The 19,204-nt window shown below is 43.4% G+C and overlaps 3 protein-coding genes across 3 annotated transcripts in view; 2 read left to right on the top strand and 1 right to left on the bottom strand.

Annotated features, from left to right (window-relative positions):
* The window catches only part of CSUI_000526 (n6-adenosine-methyltransferase 70 kda), a 12,218-nt gene extending 7,704 nt beyond the window's left edge, over window positions 1-4,514 (top strand). The window contains exons 9-10 of the mRNA XM_068060760.1: window positions 70-3,055; window positions 4,143-4,514. Coding sequence (XP_067927266.1) covers window positions 70-521 — 452 coding nt within the window. The 3' untranslated portion in view covers window positions 522-3,055; window positions 4,143-4,514. The remainder of the gene's footprint in view (window positions 1-69; window positions 3,056-4,142) is intronic.
* CSUI_000525 (transmembrane) lies at window positions 4,510-14,234 on the bottom strand. The gene is made up of 3 exons (XM_068060759.1): window positions 8,312-14,234; window positions 7,602-7,663; window positions 4,510-6,573 (listed from the first exon to the last, which is right to left on the bottom strand). Exons 1-3 carry the CDS (start codon window positions 12,827-12,829, stop codon window positions 6,387-6,389), a joined length of 4,767 nt encoding a protein of 1,588 aa, XP_067927265.1. The 5' UTR covers window positions 12,830-14,234; the 3' UTR covers window positions 4,510-6,386.
* A 316-nt stretch (window positions 14,235-14,550) lies between these two features.
* CSUI_000524 (uncharacterized protein) lies at window positions 14,551-18,417 on the top strand (the record flags this gene model as incomplete). The annotated part of the gene is made up of 2 exons (XM_068060758.1): window positions 14,551-17,281; window positions 18,322-18,417. Exons 1-2 carry the CDS (start codon window positions 16,022-16,024, stop codon window positions 18,415-18,417), a joined length of 1,356 nt encoding a protein of 451 aa, XP_067927264.1. The 5' UTR covers window positions 14,551-16,021.
* Between the last annotated feature and the right edge of the window lie 787 nt (window positions 18,418-19,204).

The following is a 19,204-nucleotide window of genomic DNA, read 5'->3' as shown; positions in this document are numbered from 1 at the left end:
TCTCTCTATCTTTAATCTATCTCTCTATCTTTAATCTATCTATCTTCAATCTCTCTATCTATCTTTTAGGCAATCAATTGAAAGGAGTGAAGCTCGAGCATCCGACATTGATAGAGCGCTATAATACCTACGCTCTCGCTGCTGGCTTACCTCTTGCCGAGCCTCCTAATGCAAACGCTTCTTCTGCTGAAGAACAACAGCCTTCTTCTTCTTCAGGTCATAACTCTGCTACCTCTTCTTCTTCTACTCAGTTAGGGGGAGAGATAAGAAATAGTTCGACTAGTTCAAGAGACGGTGGTGTAGGTGAAGGAGAGATCGAAAGGAGAGAGGATTCAAACAGAAGAAGAGCAGCCAACGAAGGGGGAGAAGAAGAAGCAGAAGAAAAGGAAGGGAATGAGAGTGAAGATATGACGGGTCAAAATGCGACCCAGAACGATGAGAGAACGGGGGGCGTGGGTAGAGAAGGAGGAGGAGGAGAGAGAAAAGAAGATGAAGAAGAAAGAGAAGAAGACAATGAATGAATGGAAAGTCTCGTTAGGTTATCGTATTCACCATAATAAGAAAGGGCAAAAGGAAAGAAGAATGTGAAAAGAGACAAAAAGATCTTTCTTTCTTTCTTATCTCTTTCTTTCTTTCTTCCGTTGCTTTTTCCTTGTTCTGTTGTCGTGAGAATGAGTTTAGGACCTCTCTTGCTCGCCATCTTACATTCTATCTTCATGTGGAGCAAGCATGTCTATTTGTCTCGAATTTTCCTCTTCTTTTTCTTCCTGTCCGTCTCAGCTTCTTCAGTACTCTTAATCTGTTGTCCTATAATCCACCCTATACATACACTACTCATATATACATATGTATGCATATCTATGCTTACAAATGTGTATGTGTATGTGTGTAGTAGAAGGAGAAGGAGAGAGAGAAAGAGGAGAGATGAGTTGTCCTTGTTCTCTCCATCTTCTATGTGGTGTTGCTATTGCGGAGGCAAGGGGGGTGTGGGGTGTGCAATAAGAGGCGTGTAGGAGGGAAGATAGTTGCTTCTCCTCCTCCTCTTCTTTTTCTTCTACGTAGGTGTTGTTCCTCCAGTTCTTCTTTCTCTGTTTGATCTCCTTCTTTCTTTGTAGGACTTTTCTTTTCTTTCATTCTTGCACGTCACATCTGAGTCCTAGAGAATAGAAAGAGAGTGAGTAGATAGACTTCTTAAACAGACAAGGTATGCGTTCGTTTATTCATTGCAAAGAGGATACAAAAGGCAAGAGGGAAAGGAAGAATGAGAGTGGTAGAAGTGAGAAAGAGGTCGGAAAGAAGATACAAAGGAGGAAGAGAGAGACTACCATCATCATGAGTAGAGAGAGACCTTCTATCCTCCTCTCTTTCTTTCTTTCTTTCTCACTCTTCTTTCTTTCTAGACTTTTCTTGTAGTGTTTCTTTTTTCTCTCTTTCTTTTGTATGTGTTTGCGCTTGTTCACTGCCCCTGTGAAACAAGGCGGAGAGATGAAGAAAGAGAAGAGACTCGTGGTGCATGCGTGTCTTTCTTTCTTCGATATTTTCGTGTATGGATCAATAGACACAAGACAAAGACAGGAAGAATGGACTGAGTGGTCGACTGCTGAGCTTATTGTCCATTCAATGGAAAGAAGAATAAGAAAAGACGAGGGGCCGAGAAGGAGGAGAGAGAAGAAGAGGGGGAGATTGTGATGAGAGAGAGGGATTGATGAGGCTAGTCAGGTTTTGTTCCTTTTCTCTTCTTCTTCCGAACTCGGTTCTTTCCATTTTCAATGCAACATACAACATAGATCAAAGATTATACATATACAAAGGAATAGATACATACAAAGGTTGATTGAAGATCACAAATAGACAGAGGCGGATTATAGAAGATTACATAGAGTAGATATACGGAAGATTCGAGAATGCGTAAGGATTAAGACAGATGGGTAGCTAGATCGATAAGCATTGCAGATACGTTAAAGATCGATAGTAGATACAGGAGTACAGATAAACTGAAGATTAGAGATAGCGATGAGTAAAAGACGCCCGCGCCTTCTCCTGTTCGTCCTCTTGTTGTTGGTTCTGCTATCCTTCTTTCTTATCTTGGGTTTTTCTTATCTCTTTCTTTTTCTTTTCTCTCTAGTTTCTTTAGTATCTCTTTCTTTCCATGCTAGTCGGAGCCCGCGATGAGAGTGAGAAGGAAGGGGTCGGTCAGAGTGACGAAGTGAAGAGACACCAGTCTTTCTCAATCAGCAAAAACGTGATCATGCTCTGACGTAGAAAGCTAGGAAGAGGAAGAAGAAAGAAGACATGGGTAGTCGTGATATTCATAGAAGCCCGCACAGAGGACAACTCTCGTGACAGACAGAGAGAAAGAAAGAAAAAGAAAGAAAGAGAAAATCGAGCTGTCAGTCGACCAGTGAGTCGAAAGGGGTGGGAGGTAGGTAGGGAGATGATCAGAGTAGGTTAGATAAGAGGTAGAGAGGAGAGGACAAGAGTGAATGAATGAATGAAGGTGTAAAAAGAGAAGAGAGGGGAAACGATGGCTAGTGACGTAAAATACTCAGACATAGAGAAGGAGAAAGAAGAAAGACCTTTTTTTCTAATTGAGGAAAAAGCTCGATTTCCAGACAAGCAACCTGTTTCATATAGCACCATTCATTCAATTAGCGTGTGTTAAGCAATCTCTTTCTTTTTTCCCCCCGGAGGCAGGGGAATCAAATGGCGTAGAAGATTCTTGAACCTTCGCTGATGATGCATAACGAAGAGGAAAATGACAAGGAAGATCAAAGATAGATTGGAAAACGAAAAAAGTAAAGAGAGTCGAACGTCTACTGAAAGGGGAGAGAAGCACGGAATGTTGATCTACCACTTACTTTATCTCTCTTTCGACATGTTGCAAAGAAATTTCTCCTTTTTTTTCACACTGCTTCTTACTTTTCCTCGGCATGAGAAAAGATAGGATCATTTTCAGCTCAACAAGGGCTAATCACGTCGACATATTCTCCTCGTTTACTTATGTTTCATGGGAAGGAGAGGAAAAAGGCAGAGAGCCAAGAAATGCACTTCCTAGGTGAGAACAAACGACTACCACAGTTAGAGTGAGTGAGTCTTCAGAGCACTCAAGCTCATTCTTTGCCGGCACGTCATACACTTATCTAGGAGTGAATCTGAGAAAATCTATCTCAGCGGTCCGGAAAAAGAACAAAATTTTCTTTTTTCGTGACGAACAACCTAGAAGAAGAAACTAGTATTTTGGTTCTCCATAGGAAAAAAGAAAGAAAAGCTTCAAACAGGTGGCAGAAGACAAATCATGAGTGATGCACACGGGCAAAAATAAGAGACTGTCTCCTCACTCTAAGGTGTGTGGGAGGATGAACGACAATCTAGTCTTTATTGATTCCTGCCAGTCGCTTCTTCTTGTGGGGTCTTGTAATCGCATTTTCTCTTTCATTCATGTGGTAAGTCTTGAGGTACTTGGGTTCACATTTGGAAACAAAAGTCAGCACTATCAATCAGATGCACACTAAAGCGTGATGCACACTACTCACTTCACCGCGCAGTAGCTCCTCTTCAAACCGCGGTGTATCTTCACCTTGTTCAGCTGTATGTTCACCTCGCTGAGTTGTATGTTGACTTCCCTCAGGTGTACGTCGACCTCGTTCAGGTGTATGTGGACCTCGCTCAGGTGTATGCTCACCTCGTAGAGGTGTATGTTGACCTCCTTCAGGTGTATCTTGAGCCCGTTAGGGTGGATGCTGACCTCGCACGGGTGTGTGTTCACCTCGGTCAGGTGTATGTTCACCTCGTTCGGGTGTATCGTCAACTTTGGACGTAGTGTAGTTCACCTTGGCGTGACGTGACATCATCCCTTCGCGCCCAGTCTATGCTCACTAGACCGCAGTGTGTGTCCATCACGTTGCGTTGTACGTTCGAATGCTTGAGGTGGATGTCCACATGAATAGGGTGTATCGGCGCCTCAACGTACTGTACCTTTACTTCGGTGGAGTGCAGTTAACCTTAGCGCAGCGTATCGTCGTCCACCTGTGCCTAATATACGTTCACTGGAGGACAGTGTATGTCTGCCTCTGTATCATGAGCCCTTCTCCTCTCTTCCGGTACCTAACACCAACTCCTCTCTATTTCCGCTTGTGTCTCAGGATTCTCTTCAACTGTTATAGCGAGTCTTCGCCCCCGGTCGAAGATAGGTCCAGAAAAACGCCACCATCTACTTCTTTTTACGGACTGACTGCGAAAATGCAGAAGGAAAGTCATTGGTTTCCGCTGAGATTTCTCCTCTCCATATCGTTATCATCCAGGGCTCGCAGAATCATAAAGAAGTCGTTCTCCCTTTTCACTCCGGGAGTGATATGAACCTTATTTCTTCTAGTGAATAATACTAAAGAGGTGGTAACGGTGCTAATAGCGCGATGATAATGATAGTAATGTGGAGACCGTTTTTGCTGTAGAACTCTTTGGTCATTCGATTTTTCTCTGTAGAGAACACTTCAAAATGTCTGTTTCTTTGATCACTCTTTTGCGCTTCTTTTCTCTTCACAAGACTTCATGGAGATGAACGGAAAAAAAATAAATAGGCCGGTTAAGAAGGCCATCATCACCATCACCAAACTTCACAAGAGACATATATATATATATGTATATATACGTATATATGTAGATTGCCTGTATCTGTTTGTATACCTACCTATGTATGCATGATCCAATTCAGCATCGCATAGTACGGTCAGGAGGAGGGATGAAATATGAATGCATTCTTCTTGTTCGTCCACATCACACTCTCTCAAAGAATGAAACGTATGCACGTACATGCTTATACACATATCTACGTATACATCTCTACCTCCTCCTACTACTACTACTACAAAAGTAGCCGAGACACCATCACCGTCATTACCCCGCAAAGAAAAAAAAACTCCTTCTTCTATTGCTAGTGAAAACTGACTTGAGAAACGAAGAAGACAAGAAGAAAACGATCCGCTTAGAAAGATACCATCTTCCCACCGTGTCTGAAGAAAAGCTGATGGTCTTCTACATGCCTTTCCTGTTATCTCCTCCTTTCTTCTCATTCGTTGAAAAGTACGATCGAGTCGGTCTGGCGTTGAGCACATATCTCATAGTTAGAGAGAAAGAGGGAGAGAGAGAGAAAGAGAAAAGAAAGAGAGAGAAGAGGAGGTGGAACAACATGAAGGGGAATCTGTCGTCTGCCTTCCTTTTAGTTTCGTTCCTTTTCTCTTTGTTTTCTTTCTGCATTGGAACTTCCTTATTCTGATCACCCAGACCCACTTCGAATACACTTCTTCTTCTTCCTCTTGCAGTAAAGACAACGAGAACTGACAAAAGAATTCCTACGTAATCTCTACAGTGGAGCGAGACAGATAGAAGAAGAAGAAAAGAGACACATCCATACATAAGATGAATGAAGGAAGGAATGAAGAAGCAATGAATCAAAGGAGGATAACGTACAGCCCTTTCTTCCTCTCTCCTCTTTCACTTCTCTCCTCCTTCTCGTCAGATGCCTTACATCACATACCTGCTGCCTATTCATGCCAAAAAGAACAAATCATGTCAAGAAGAAGAAAACATCGTGGGGAATCCTTCCTCCCTTCTGCAGATACACAGCTATCTATCTACCCGGTTTCCCCCCCCCCTCTCCCTCTTTCTCTCTGTATTTCTCGGGAAAAAAGACCTGTTTGCACCGATGAGAACAGACGTACAGGACAAGCAAGAAGAGAGAGAATGTGAAAGAAACAGGAGGCAAGAGAACCACGCGATGGAGGAGAAGGAGAGAGACACGCCAGCATGCATGCATGCGTGCGTGCAAGAATCAATTGAAGGAATGCCCCGATGAAGAGAGAGAGAGAGTCTTCTTTCATTCTTTTGTTCAAACGATGGTGAAAAAGAGAGACAGAAGAAGAGATAGAATAGGAAAGACTAGATAGATCGTTTATAGTGTGAGAAAGAAGTAGACGAGATCTACATATGAAGTGGATGATGACACACAAGCCCCCGCATTGAGGTGTCCCTGGACTTCTCACTTCTTCCTTTCCTTCTCTTCAGTCGTTTTATCTTTCCTTCTTAGAAGCAAAACATCAAGAAAAGAAGAAATGACCGAGCATATTGAGTCTACTCTCTCCATGCACAAACCACTCCCTGTCTCCCTCAATCGACGGAAGAAAATCCAAGAATTCCCTTTACCTGTGTAAGACAGAGACAAAGGTGAAGAAAGAGGACGAAAGACGGGAAGCGAGAGACGGAGAACGAGAGAAAAGAAGAAGGAGAGAAAGTAAAGAAGAGACATGTTTTTTCTTATCTGGACATGAGAGAGTGCATGCATGCATGCACTCATAGATGATAGATGCGTATGCAGATATGCATGCGGATGATTACTCTACATCGTAGCACCATAGCTCCCATATAGAAGAGTCACTTTTAAGAAGAAAGAGAATGATGTGGAGAAGAACTTTCAAGCAAAGAGAGACAAGCAAAACAATTGTGAAGACGCTTGAACCATAGGCACATAAATCATAGGCAAAGAAAAACAAGACACATACATCACTCATGTAAAATCGGCTGGTGAACAAAGAGAAAGAGAAGGAGAAAGAGAAGGAGAAAGAAAGACAAGAAGACGGGAGAGATGGATAGGGTGAGTTGCAGAGAGGTTTCGATCCGATGGTCACATGGAAGAGAGGAAAAGGGAAAGAAGAAGAAGAAGAGAAAGAATAAGGAGAGAGTGATAGAAGGAAGAAGGTTGAAGCCGATGAAAAGAGAGAAGAAAGAGAATGAGGACAACAACAGAATAGTTAGCAGGGAGAAGAAGAGAAAGACGAGGATGAAGAAGAGGAAGAAGATGAGGTCGACGGTGCAGAGGAGGGGAATAGAAGGATGACCGGGAGAAAGAGAGAGAAGACAAGAAGAAACAAAAGACAGACAGACAGAGACAAGAGAGAAAAGAGAGAGAAGAGAAATGAAGAAAGAAAGAAAGAAGAGAAGGAAGAACCATTCATTCACGCCACACGCAGTGAAATGTGAAGGTGTACAGGAGATGAATCTCTCTCTCCCTCTCTCTCTATGTATGTATTACACTCTTGAATGATACATGCACATAATCGACAGCATACGATGAGAAAAGCAAGACTAAAAAAGCCCGTCCACAATTCTCTGCTTCTCTAGAGAGATCTACATAGACAGCATGTCTTACTCCTATGAACTCTCAACCTACACATATATACACATACGTGTATACATACATATCCATACGTATACGTATACATATAGGTACGACGCGCTAATACAAGTGTGAGGCCTGTATACATGTCTCTGTATAGAATTCTCCCTCTATCCACACCGCTATACACACGCAATGCTCGGGAGATCCCTTAGTGAAAGATCACAAATCCAGGCCACTTCCCACGCCTGCAACAGAATCTGCCTCAGAGGACAAGTCTGTGAGAGTGTACGGATGTGCGAGTAAAGAGGGATGCATGCAGATCGATGTATAAATACAGATGATGGATATATGCTGCATCATACATGACTAGGGGTAGAAGAAGAGGAGTAGAACAAGAAGGAGAGAAGAGGAGGAAGAAGAGAATGCCTACCCGAGAGAGAGAAGAGAGGACGCAAACTCAAGGCTCTCCACCTGTTCAACTTTCAAGAATTTCTAGAGAAAACACCCCACACACATCGCAGACAAAAGCACACGAAAAGAATCGAAAAGAAGAAGAGAGAGAAAAAGGGAGACAACACTGTTCCTGTCCTTCCAGCATGTATGTGAATGGATAGGTATGTCTATATATGGATATGTGTGTATCTATGAATGTATATCTGTATATATATATATATATATGTATGTATATGTAGGTACGTATGTATGTCCATGTATATATGTCTATGTACGTGGGTATGTCTATGTATGAATATGTATGAATGTATGGATGTGGGGCGAAGGATAGTCGGCATGCAGTGAACTAGAGAGAAAGAAAAGAAAACAAGCAGAAGAGGAAAAGAAAAGAAAACAACCGGAGAGAGAGAAAGCAAAAGTCTAGGGAAACAGAGAGAGCCTGAAGCATATGTCCATCGAATAGACTACCCCTTACTTAGACTGTCTACCCATGAGAGATTAAGAGAGAAAAAGAAAGAAAGCAAGGGCTAAAGAAAGAAAGAAAGAGAGGACAGGAAGAAACAGAACGAAAGAAAGAGATGGAAAAGAGAAAAAGAAAGAGGAGAAAAGAGAGAAGACAAGAGAAAAAGAAAGAGATAGAAGAACCACACAGATAAACGGATAGAAAGAAAGAAAGAGAAGACTGACATGTTTAATTGTATCGACGATAACGTGCATATCAAGAAGAAGAAATAAGGTCGCTGTCTTTAGAATTTCTTGGTGAGGCAGAACGGCTCTAGTCCTCCCCTCTTCATTCTGCTCGCCATGAACTCCTTCTATGGCTATAACGCTATCTCCTCTGCCACCTTCCCCTCTACGCCTACTACTACTACTGCTGCTGCTAGGATTCTCGTCGTCGTCGTAGTCATTCTCCCCCGAGCCATCATCCTCGTCGATTCTTCCTCTTCTTCTCCTCCTCCTTGAACTTCTTCTACTGCTCCTTCTGTTGCTACTACTACCACTGCTACCTGCATTCACACTTGCCCTCACACCCTCCTGCGGTAGTAAGGAAGAAGAAGAGGAAGAAGAAGAAGCATGAAGAAGAGAAGAGTTCTCTGGGTACGTTCTTGACTCTTCTTTCATAGGTCTTGTGGTCGAGGAGGCTGTTGTGGTAGTGTGAGAAGAAAGTGAAGGGGAGACCGTCACTTCTTCTTCTTCTGTCTCTCGTTTTCTCCTGTATGCTTTTTCTCGCGGTTGGAAAAAGTCAGGCGTCGCAGACACAATTACAATAGGATAAGAAGATTGGTCATCCTTACTATCCCTAAATGAATCCCTTCTCTTTTCTTCTCCAACAGAAAGAGGAACAGAATCCTTACTAGCTGGTGCATATCGAGTTTCATCTCCTTTTTCCCCCTCCTTCTCTTCGAAGAGCTGTCGTCTACCATGTCTCTCTCCCTCCTCGTCTTTTTGCGCGTGTCTCTTTTCTTCTTTCTCCGGTGGAACATGACTCGAGCTCTGTCCAGATATCTCTCTCTGTTTCTCTTCTTCTTCTTTATCATCTTCACTGGCCTCTCCTTTCAGAGAAGAAGAAGAAGAGAGAACGACACCCGCCTCAAGGCAATCCACGGGTCGAAATGAGTGAGAAGGAGAAGGTCCCTTCTTCTTCACACTCAATGTGAGAGAGATACTTTCCTCTCCTTCTTTCTCCTTATCGTCTTCTTCTTTCTTGTGACCTTGTTCTTCTCTCTCCTTCTCTCCCTCTTGCTCTCCTTCTTTCTCTCCTGTCTCGCCTTGATGTGGATCTCTTCCTAACGACTGAACAGTCAACGAAGAAGAAAGGACACACGAGGAAGCTTCTTCTCTCCCGCCAGGGTGAAGAGGAGAAGAAGAAGAAGCATCCCCACACTGTTGGGTGTCTTCAGTCTCTTTCCTCCTTTCTCTCTCTTGTGTCTCAACTTCTCTTTCAGAGATCTTCATCTTCTCTTCATCTCTCTCTCTCTCTTCACCATCTTGTATCTCTCGGCTTCCTTTTTTCTCTTCTTCTTCTTCTTTCTCTTCCATATCTTTCTTAAGAGTACTATGATGAGGAGCAGGAGAAGAAGAAGAAGGAGGAAGAAGCGAACCCCCTGACGACGTCTTCTTCCTCATATCGACACCGAGATGATATCTCTGCGTCTCTCCATCCCCCTCTACATTCTCTTTCACAGACATCCTTCGTACACAATGATCTTCTTTCTTCTCCTTTTCTTTCTTATCGTCTTCTTCTTCTTCTTTTGCTTCAACGAGAAACACACCCTGGTCACAAGCCCCCTGGAGAAGAGACACTTCTCCACTAAAGTCTGAAAGACCTTCACGTCGAGTAAGAAAACCCCCCGATCCTCGGAGCTCTCTTGTATAGTATCTTTCTCTTTCTTCTTCGTCTCCTCCTCCTCTGTCTCTTATTTCCCTTCCTCCTGAGAAAGAAATAAAGCGAGAAGAGAAGACCGCGGAGAGAATAGAGCTTGTTCCTGTGTGAATTCTATGGAGAAGGGTGTTGCAAAGAGATGCCGAGCTTCCTTCATTATCTCGAGTGGCCGTACGACTCTCCCCATAACCCCCGCCATAAAAAGAAGAAGGAAGCAAAGACGATGCAGCCTGTGATGGATGAAGATGCCGACCTTCTGTGAAAGAGATATACCCTGGGGGAGAAAGAAGAGAAGGGGATTCTCTCTCTCTTCTTCTTGTACAGCACTTCTCTTCTTCTTGTTCTTCTTCAGTACTCCCGATGTCTTGTGTATCATCTTCTGCTTCTTCGTCTTCTTCGTCTCTGCGACTTCTTGCTCTTCTCCCTCCTTCAGAGCCAAACCAGGCCTGAAGAGAAGACGATAAAGAAGGATACGGAGGGGGTGCAGAAGACATGCGGTCACAAGAAGAGGAAGAAGACGAAAGAAGTCTTACCCCCCTACCCGAGGAGAAAGAAGAGAAAGGGTCGGCAGATGAAGCCTCCAAGAGATCTCCATTCTCAGGACGACCTTCTCCATCTCTTCTCTTATGTTCTGCGCTATCATCGTTATGATTCCTACTATTGCTATTATGAAGATGAAGATGAGCCGCCATATATCTATCATGACAGCATAGATCTTCTCTTTCATCTGACCCTGTTTGTCGAGATCTTCGACCCCCTCTTCTTTGATTGAAAGGAGAGTGAGGTGTAGATACACCAGGCTCTCGAGAACCTCTTCTGTCATCATAACTTCCTATGCTTAGCCCCCAGCTTCTTCTTGTTCTTCTTCTTCTTCTCCTCCTCGCGACTTCTTCACAGGTCTTGAAGATTCGTATGCAAAGGAAATAACCTCGTCTTAGGAGTCTTGCTAAACAGAAGAGAAAGAGAAGAAGATATGAAGACAGATAGGAGACCACCACCTTAAGGGTAAGAAAACATCGAGAAAGAACGATATGGACGACGGAAAGAAAGAAAGAAGAAAGAGTCCTGCACAAAGAGAAGAAAGAAGAACAAGTCCCCCCGAAGCCGCAAGATAAACAACATGAGGTAAAGGTCGGAGGTTCATGCAAAGAGAAGAGATCTGTGGAACTGTGAAGAGAGATGAGACAGCGCAACTGAAGGAGAAAGAGAGATAAGGTCTCGACACAGAAGATCGAATAGAAAGCGCAGAGAAAGAGAAGAAGAGAGAAGTAGGGGGGAAGAAGAGAGACAAGAAACAGAAGATTTCCTAGCTGACAGAAGTGAGAGAGAAAGTTCATGAGAAAGGAAAGTAAAGAAGTCACTATGGTGAGGAGAGGAGAATAAGAAGATGAAGATGACGAAGACAACGGAGAAGGAGAAGAAGATCGAAAGAGAGGCGAACCGGAAAAGAGAAGAAGCGTTGAAAAGAAAGACCAAGGGCCTGCATGAAATCTCGGAGACGGCGCAGGAGGGTGCGATAGTAAAGAAGAGGAAGAAGTGGAAGAAGAGGAAGGAAGGGAAAGAGAGAGAGAAGAGGCAACAGAAGAAGACTGTTTATGAAGGAAGAGAAGAAAGAAAAACTCGATACAGACACTTAAGACGCACAAACTCAAAAAGCCTGACCATACGTCCCAGGAAAGAGAATGAGAAGGGAAGATGTCTGAAAAGTCTTCTTCTTCTTCATTGGAGGAGAGAACAGAGAAAGAAGAAGAAAGATGGTCCCTCTCTTTCTTGTTCTCGCCCGCGACCATCTCTTCGATGGCTTTCTCTTGCCTAGAAAACTCGCGAAAAGTCTTTAGGACGATCTTCGCAGGAGGGAGAGGCGAGAGAAGATGGTGGAGGGAGTGAGAAAGAGAGTCTGTTGAAACAACGTCGCTATAGGTAGAGGAAGAAGAAGAAGGGAGAGGAAGAAGAAGAGGAAGAGAATCAGAAGAGACCCGAGACTGAGGAGAAGACGAAGAAGACGGTGATACAATTGAATGGGATTCATCTCTTGTATTCAAGTGAAAAAGAGAAGGCCTACTATCTTCTTTTCCCTCTTCTTCTTCTCTCTTCGGCTGAACAGAAGGAGAAGAGAGAGGAGATTGGCCTGGGAGAGACTCTGTATGGGGCGTAAAGTCTGTCCGTGTCTCTTCTTTCGGGAAGACATCCCCATGGAGTTGTTCTTCTTCATCTCCTCGTGAAGATGGGAAAGAGGCCGAGAAGGAGACCTTCTCCCCTCCTCTTGTACGGGAGTGTCTATACACCTGGAGAAGAGCAATGCATGCAGTCCAATAGAAGAACATCCACAGAGCCACAGCTAGGAAGATTTTCTTTGCGGACTTCTTCAAAATAGGAATAGGCGACGGAGGGGCATCATCCACAGAAGTATCAAGGCCTAGATCGGCTAGCTCTGCTTCAGAGAGAACCTCTCTTAAAAGAGATCGACGTGGGAGAAGAGGAGAAGGAGAAGAAGAAGACGACGAAGAAGATGAGGATGTGAAGGTATTGCTTACAGGTTGAATCGCATGCGAAGAAGTAAAGGAACTCAAAGGATGCTGTCCAGGTGTCTGTACAAACGAAGAAGATGAGGAAGAAGAAGAGGACGGAGAGGAGGAGGAGGAAGAAGAGGAAAGAGATGAAGAAGAGGAAGAAAAGATCCCTTGATTCTCTTCAGCCTCTCCACGTTCTTTTCTTTCATTGACATCTCTCTCCCTTTCTAAAGGAGAGAAATCTCTACGGCCTCTTCCCCCTGTTCCTCCTCCTCCTCCTCTTAGCCTTTCATGGAGAGCGGCAGTTGACATCTCAGAGAAAGAAAAGCGAAGAGAAGATCGAAGAAAGAAGAAGAAAAAAGAAAAGGAGAGACAGAGAAAGAGAGAGACCAGAACACATAGAAGCCCTCCTTTTTTCCTTCTGTTCTAAATGCAAAAAGTTAACATAGACGGGTCTACAGAAAAGAAGAAGAAAAAAGGAGAGGGCTTGAAGAATTGTAGAGAAATGAAGAGAGAGAATTTCTTCATCTTCGCGGAAAAGAAGAAGATAGACAAGGAGGACAAAGAAGAAGGCTCGCCCCCCTACTCTCTCTATGCGATCTCTGAGTATGGAGACAAAAGAGAGAAGTTCGTGAGAGAGAGAGAGAAAGAAGAGGAAGAGAGAGACAGGATGCTATTTCTAACTACAAGGAGAAAGAAAAGAAAAGAAGAAAGGACTGAAACAGACTGCCAGACATGACAAGGAGAAGTGTGGAAGGAGAAGAGCGACAAGGTGCGAGGAAGAGAGATGAGAAGAGTTGAGATGAAAAGAAAGAGAGAGAAAAAGAGAAAAAGAAACGAGAGAAAGAAGACAACTGCTTTTAGAGAGATGAGGCGACAACCGCTTTCATTTCTGATTCACGTCGAACCATAAAAGAAATGCTAAAAAGACAAGAATTCAAAGATGGAGAACAAGATCAAAAGAAGAAAGAAAGGAAGAAAGAAAGAAAGAAGGAAAGCAAAAAGGGAGAGAGAAAGATGTTTGGAAAAGGAGAAGCTCTGCTTCTTTAGAAAGAAAAAGAGAAAGGTGACAAGAAAAACCTCAATGAAAACAACGTCTGCTGAAAAAGGAAAAGAAAACCTCCATACACTTCATTTTCAGGTGTATCTACACCTCAGAAACCAAGTGCCCCTTTCACTGTCTCTCTTTCTTTCATTCTCTCTTTCTCGAACACCACTGTTCTGAATGAATCCTCGTTTCTTTTTCTTGTCTCTCTCTGTCTCTCGGTCCGCCTGTCTCGAAGTCCGCTAACGTTACATAAGATAGTCAACCCCTTGAAGTGATTGAGCTGCGAAGACCTCCCTCATCGAAAACGAAAAAGAAAGAGAAAAATAAAGCAAAGCTCGTAAACCATCAGTCACACAGAAAGCTGACAGAACAGCTTACTCTTTCTTAGACTATTATATGAAGTCTATGGATGGCGCTGCGGTTGGAGTGTATGTACAGCCCACGAACAGCGACTGCCCGCTTGTCGTTCCATCTTGGTGTGCCTCATGCGCATCCTCCCAGCAGTAGTAGTAACAGCAGCAGTGACAGTTGCACGACTCACGACTCCATGGATTGTGCTGCTTCGCTGGCGATGCTGGTGATTGAAGAAGATGCCTGGTAGGTTTCTCTCGACCTTCTTGTATGGAAAGGGGAGGGGCAAGTTCGGTCACAAGGAAGTCTTGTTTTGACGGAAACAGAAATAAGAAAGAAAGACGATCATGAAGAGACATACATGACTATGGTCAACAGGGGGGGGGAGAATGTCTTTCTTCATGCTCTTCTTCTTAGGCTACCACCCTACTCCCTCCCCTCTCTTCTTCTTTTCCTTGTGCGATCCGAGCGTGCTTGCTGACGCCCCTACAGCTGAGAGGTTCTTTTCTCCTCCATCTATGGACACACAGGAGTGCATGCGCGCATGCAATCGACGGAAAAAAGGAGATTGCGCGACACGCTCGTCGTTATCGTCGATCCTTTCGATCCTTCCGACTCTTTCTCTTCTTGAAGAAGAAAGAAAACTTCCCCCCCTTTCAGTGAAGTTCTTTTCTTGGTCGTCTTACGCTTCTCTCTCTTCCTCTCGGCTCCCTTATTACTCTTCTTTTCTCTTGCCTTTACTTTATTCTTCACTTCTTCTGTAAACCGCTTCTCCGTATGTGTCTCTTCTCTCTCTCTCGTTCCCTTCCTCATTCACGGGGTGTACATACACCTCAACGTCAGATTCGAACTACCAAGTGTCAAAGTCCACTCAGCTCTTCCTGTTCCTCTTCATCTTCTTACTCCCTTCAGTCTCTTTCTCTCCTTATTGTCTCAGCATCTTGCTATAGAAGAAGATGAAGATGGATGGAAGAATGAGAAGAAGAGGAAAAAATCTCTTCTCTTCTTCTCGCCCATCCTTCCGTTCCTCCGCTTTTCTCTTTCTTCGGACTTAGGAGTATCGGTGAGGTGAATAAAGAAAGAAAGAAACACATCAGGGAGAGAAGACAGATGACCTTACTATCTACACCCCATGTATTCCTCTCATATTGTTCTGCTATTCCATGACGTCTCGAGACTCTCTTCGGAAGCTTCTTTGAAATCTCAAGGGTCTCGCCTCCATGGACTTCTTGGAAAATCTCCTCGCTCATTCAGCAGATCAAGAGGGAGATAGATAGAAACTCGACAGCTGCATGAGAGGAAGAGAGGTATAGCGAATGGCTAGCGATGAAGAAGATGAGAAAGACGAAAAAGAGGAAGAAGCCAAAGAAGGATAGATAGCTAGATAGATAAGATCTTACACTAAGAAAAGGAAAGAAAGAAAGAAAGAAAGAAACAGAGACGAGAATGAGGAGGAGAAGGCGGAGGAAAGAAGTCTGGAGTGGATGACGATGATACCTTCTATCAACGACTCCACCGGAAGGACTTCTCCTCTTCTCGTTCTTCTTGTGTCTTCTTTCTGCGCTCCTCTTTCTCTCTTCTCTTCATCGATGCAAGGCGCCTGTCTCTATGTATATGAAGAATCGATGTCTCTACGTACACCTCTATCTATCTATCTCTGTCTCTCTCTTTCTCTCCATCTCTTCACATCTGTCTAGATCAAGTGCTTTCTACTTGTGTGACGTATATGTCTATCTATGAAGGTTGAAGAGAGGGAGAGAGAGGGCAAGTAGGGAGAGAAAGACGGAGAGAGTTGCTGTATGTGTCTCTATCTTCCGGTCTATATGAAAGGAAAGAAAATGACATCTCTATGCTGTTCTTTCACCTCGTCTTTCGCCTGACTCGATTTCTCGATCTCCCCGCTTGGCGTAATGGAGAGAAAGACGACCGAGATCACGAAGAAGAAGAAAAAGAAGAAAAAGAAAAGGAAGAAGAAGAAGAAGATTTATACGTCTGTTATGCATTCTTCAGTTACGATCCCACTTTCATACAACTCTGAATGATCTAGAGAAACATTCTCTCTTCTTTCTTTCGTTCTTCTCTTTGTTGTTCTTTTTCTCTCGACAATGAAGTCTCTTCTCTCCGGTTTCTCTTCGTCTCAGCCTCTCCCCTCTTCCTCTTCTTCCTTGGGAGAAGATGTCCTTTCTTCTTCTTCTTCTCAAACTCATCCTTCTTCTTCTTTTAATCCCCTCCGTCAGCTTCTCCGATCATCCTCTTCTTCCTCTCAGCCAGGGTCTACCTTTTCTTCATCTCCTGGAGGTGTATATACACCCGGAATCTCTTCATCGTCTCGTCGTCTTCTTTCGTCTCATCCGACCAGCACCACAGGTAGTCTCCCTCCTCCTCCTTCCTCTTTCTTTTCTTCTTTTTCTCAACCTACTCCATCCTTCTCTTCTTCTTCGTCGTTTCATCGTCTTCCTCTTCTTTCTTCTTCTCAGCCGTCACGTGGTCTTCTTACCTGTGAAGTGTGTGGCTCGAGCTCTCGCCAGTTTTCTATAGATGATGAGACAGGTCGATACGTCTGTAGTGAATGTGGCGCTGAACAGCAAGGTGTATGTACACTTGAAAGAGATGAAGAAGACGCTTGTCAAGATTTCTTCGGAGCTTCGGCCGTTCCTGGAGAAGGAGGGGGAAGTACCAGTCAGCAGAATCGATTCTTCTTTCGTGCGTCTTCAGCTAGCTCAGGTGGGAGTATAGGTGATGTATTTCGCTCTCTTGTATCTTCTCAGCAGCCTGACAAAGATTCTTCTTCTTCTTCTCCTCTTCATTATTCTTCCTCTCAGTGGATAGGAGGAGAAGAAAGACGAAGAGAAGAAGAAGAGAAGGAAGGTCTCCAGGGGGATCGAGACTATCAAGAAGAAAGTCAGATAGAGAGAAGAGATGGTGGTAGAGGAAGAAGAAGAGAAGAAGAAGAACAAGGCGATCCTTACTTAAGGCAACTCCTTCAGTATGCAGGGAAAGAAGGAGATGAGGAAGAAGAAGAAGAGGAAGAAGAAGAAGAAAGAGGTTTAGGAGGTCAAGGAGTTTATATGGCCGGCGGAAGAAGGAGAGATAGAAGAAGCGAAGATCTGCTCTCTTTATATCAGCAGAAGAACGCGGTTTGTTATGAGAGAGAAAAGCTCTTTCAGCTATGTCTTGAAGAATCTCGAGGAAGTTTAGGTGTCTTAGGCGAAGGAGGGGGATGTACACACGCTGGTCATACAGTCGGGTGTATGAGAGAAGAGGTTCTTCTCTCCACCTGGCAAGCTCTATTAATCTCTTCAACTCGATCCTTAGCGAAGTCTCTATCCATCCCTTCAGATCTTCTTGAAAGAGAAGCGAGAAAAGTAAGACTACTCCTCTCTTTCCTTCTCCAAGCAATCTCTGTCTTTCTTCTCTTTCCCTCACTGATGTATCGCTCTCGCCATCTTCTTCGCTATCTCTTTTTCTTCTTCTTGGCTCTTTCTTCTTGTTGTTCTTTCCTCTGCATCTCTGCGTACAGTGTTGAGGATACTTCATCCCTTCATCTCCTCTCTCCGTTATTCCTTTCTAGACCTCTATAGATCTATGTCTCTATGGAGATACATGAATATACACACTAAGATGAAGAGAGAAGTTTGTCTTTCTCGGGTCATTCTCGATTCATATCTGAAAGTTCCATCGACCTGGGTATACGTCTTTATAGAGACAGGTGTTAACGGCATCTACCTATGTATCTAGATAGAGCGATAGATGAATTTAGAAAGGTATCGGGGTGTATCTACTTCTTTATGTCTAAGGTAGAAGCAGTAGAAGAGAACTAGGAAGCAAGCAAACCCCTCTTCAGTCTTTCTATATGTAGATAGACAGACGCTAAATTACCAAACAACTACACGTATACAGATATACACAGACACATAGATGGATAGATTACATATAGATAGCTAGATATAGGTAGGTAAATAGATAGATGTATGTAGATAGATAGATTAATCACGTATAGATAGATAGTTAGATAAGTAGTTAGGTCACATATAGATAGACAGATATAGATAGGTGGATAGAAATGGACGAAGAAAGGAAAAGAGGATGGTAGGAGGGCCTTGTTATACTTGTATTATGTGACGTCATATATCATATATGGTGTATGCTACCTGTACAAGAAGGAGATACATCTACATATCCATCTTTCCCTGAATTTTGAAAGGATGAAGAGAAAAAGAGAAGAAGAGAAGAGAGGCCTCTGGCACGGAGAGAAGATCACCAAGTAAAGTCCACCTCGTATTCAAGAAGAAGAAAAAGAAAAGAAGAAGAAGAGGAAGAAAAAGAAAAGAAGAGGAAGAAGAAGAGAAAGCAGAAGAAGAGGCTGCGGCGTGTCTTTGTGTTTTCTCTTGTATGTCTTGTGTAGATTTGGTGCATGTATCTCGATTTCTATACATCGAATTCTCTTCCTTTGGCAACCTTCTTCTGCGACCCCTCGATCCATTCCTTCAAGATCCCGTGAGTTTCTTCTCTTTCCCACCAACTGTACATACACCTCTCTTCTTCTTTTTCCTCCTTTCTCTTCCTGTTCTCTCTCTTCTTTCCTTCTCTTTTCTTTTTCTTCTCTGGTGAATGCTTTCGAGTGGCTGTGCGCATCTGTATGGATGTCTATGGGGGTATGACTACGGAGACAGAGAGAGAGGGAGAGAGTGCTTCTTGGGACAGGAGGGACGGAAGTCTGTCTATGTATGGATATCTGTGTAGGAGTATCTATGCGTATCTATGGATGTCTATACCTTTGCATGAAGATGTATGAATATGAATGTGTATGAGTATGTATTTAGGCACGTATGTATGAATATGCATGGAGGTATGTATGTCTGTGTATGAGAAGCTATGTATGTTTATGTGTATATGCATGTATAGGTATTTAGGTAGATGATCTACGTACATGGAGAAATGTCGTGTCGTAGGAAGGCGTAGTACAAGCTCACCTCTATCTGCGATATCGCACACATGAAGAAAATAAGGAGGAGAGTGTCCATCTCTCTCTCTCTTTCTCCCTTCCTTCTCTTCTCTTTCTCGATTTCTTTTCTTTACTTTTTCTTTTCCTTCAAGTCTTTTCTTCTCATCTTCCAGAAGCCTCAGTCATTCGACCACACCCCTGCATGTCTTTCAAGAATAAATTAACACTCCTCCTTCACCTCTATCAATGTTTAATCTATCTATCTATCTATCCGTATACCAGTATCTATCTATCTATATATCTATCTATCCGTCTACCAGTATCTATCTATCTATATATCTAT

This window comes from Cystoisospora suis (genome assembly GCF_002600585.1).
Source record: "Cystoisospora suis strain Wien I chromosome Unknown contig_192, whole genome shotgun sequence".
Lineage (NCBI taxonomy): Eukaryota > Apicomplexa > Conoidasida > Eucoccidiorida > Sarcocystidae > Cystoisospora > Cystoisospora suis.
This window is presented reverse-complemented; position numbering and strand designations above follow the sequence as displayed.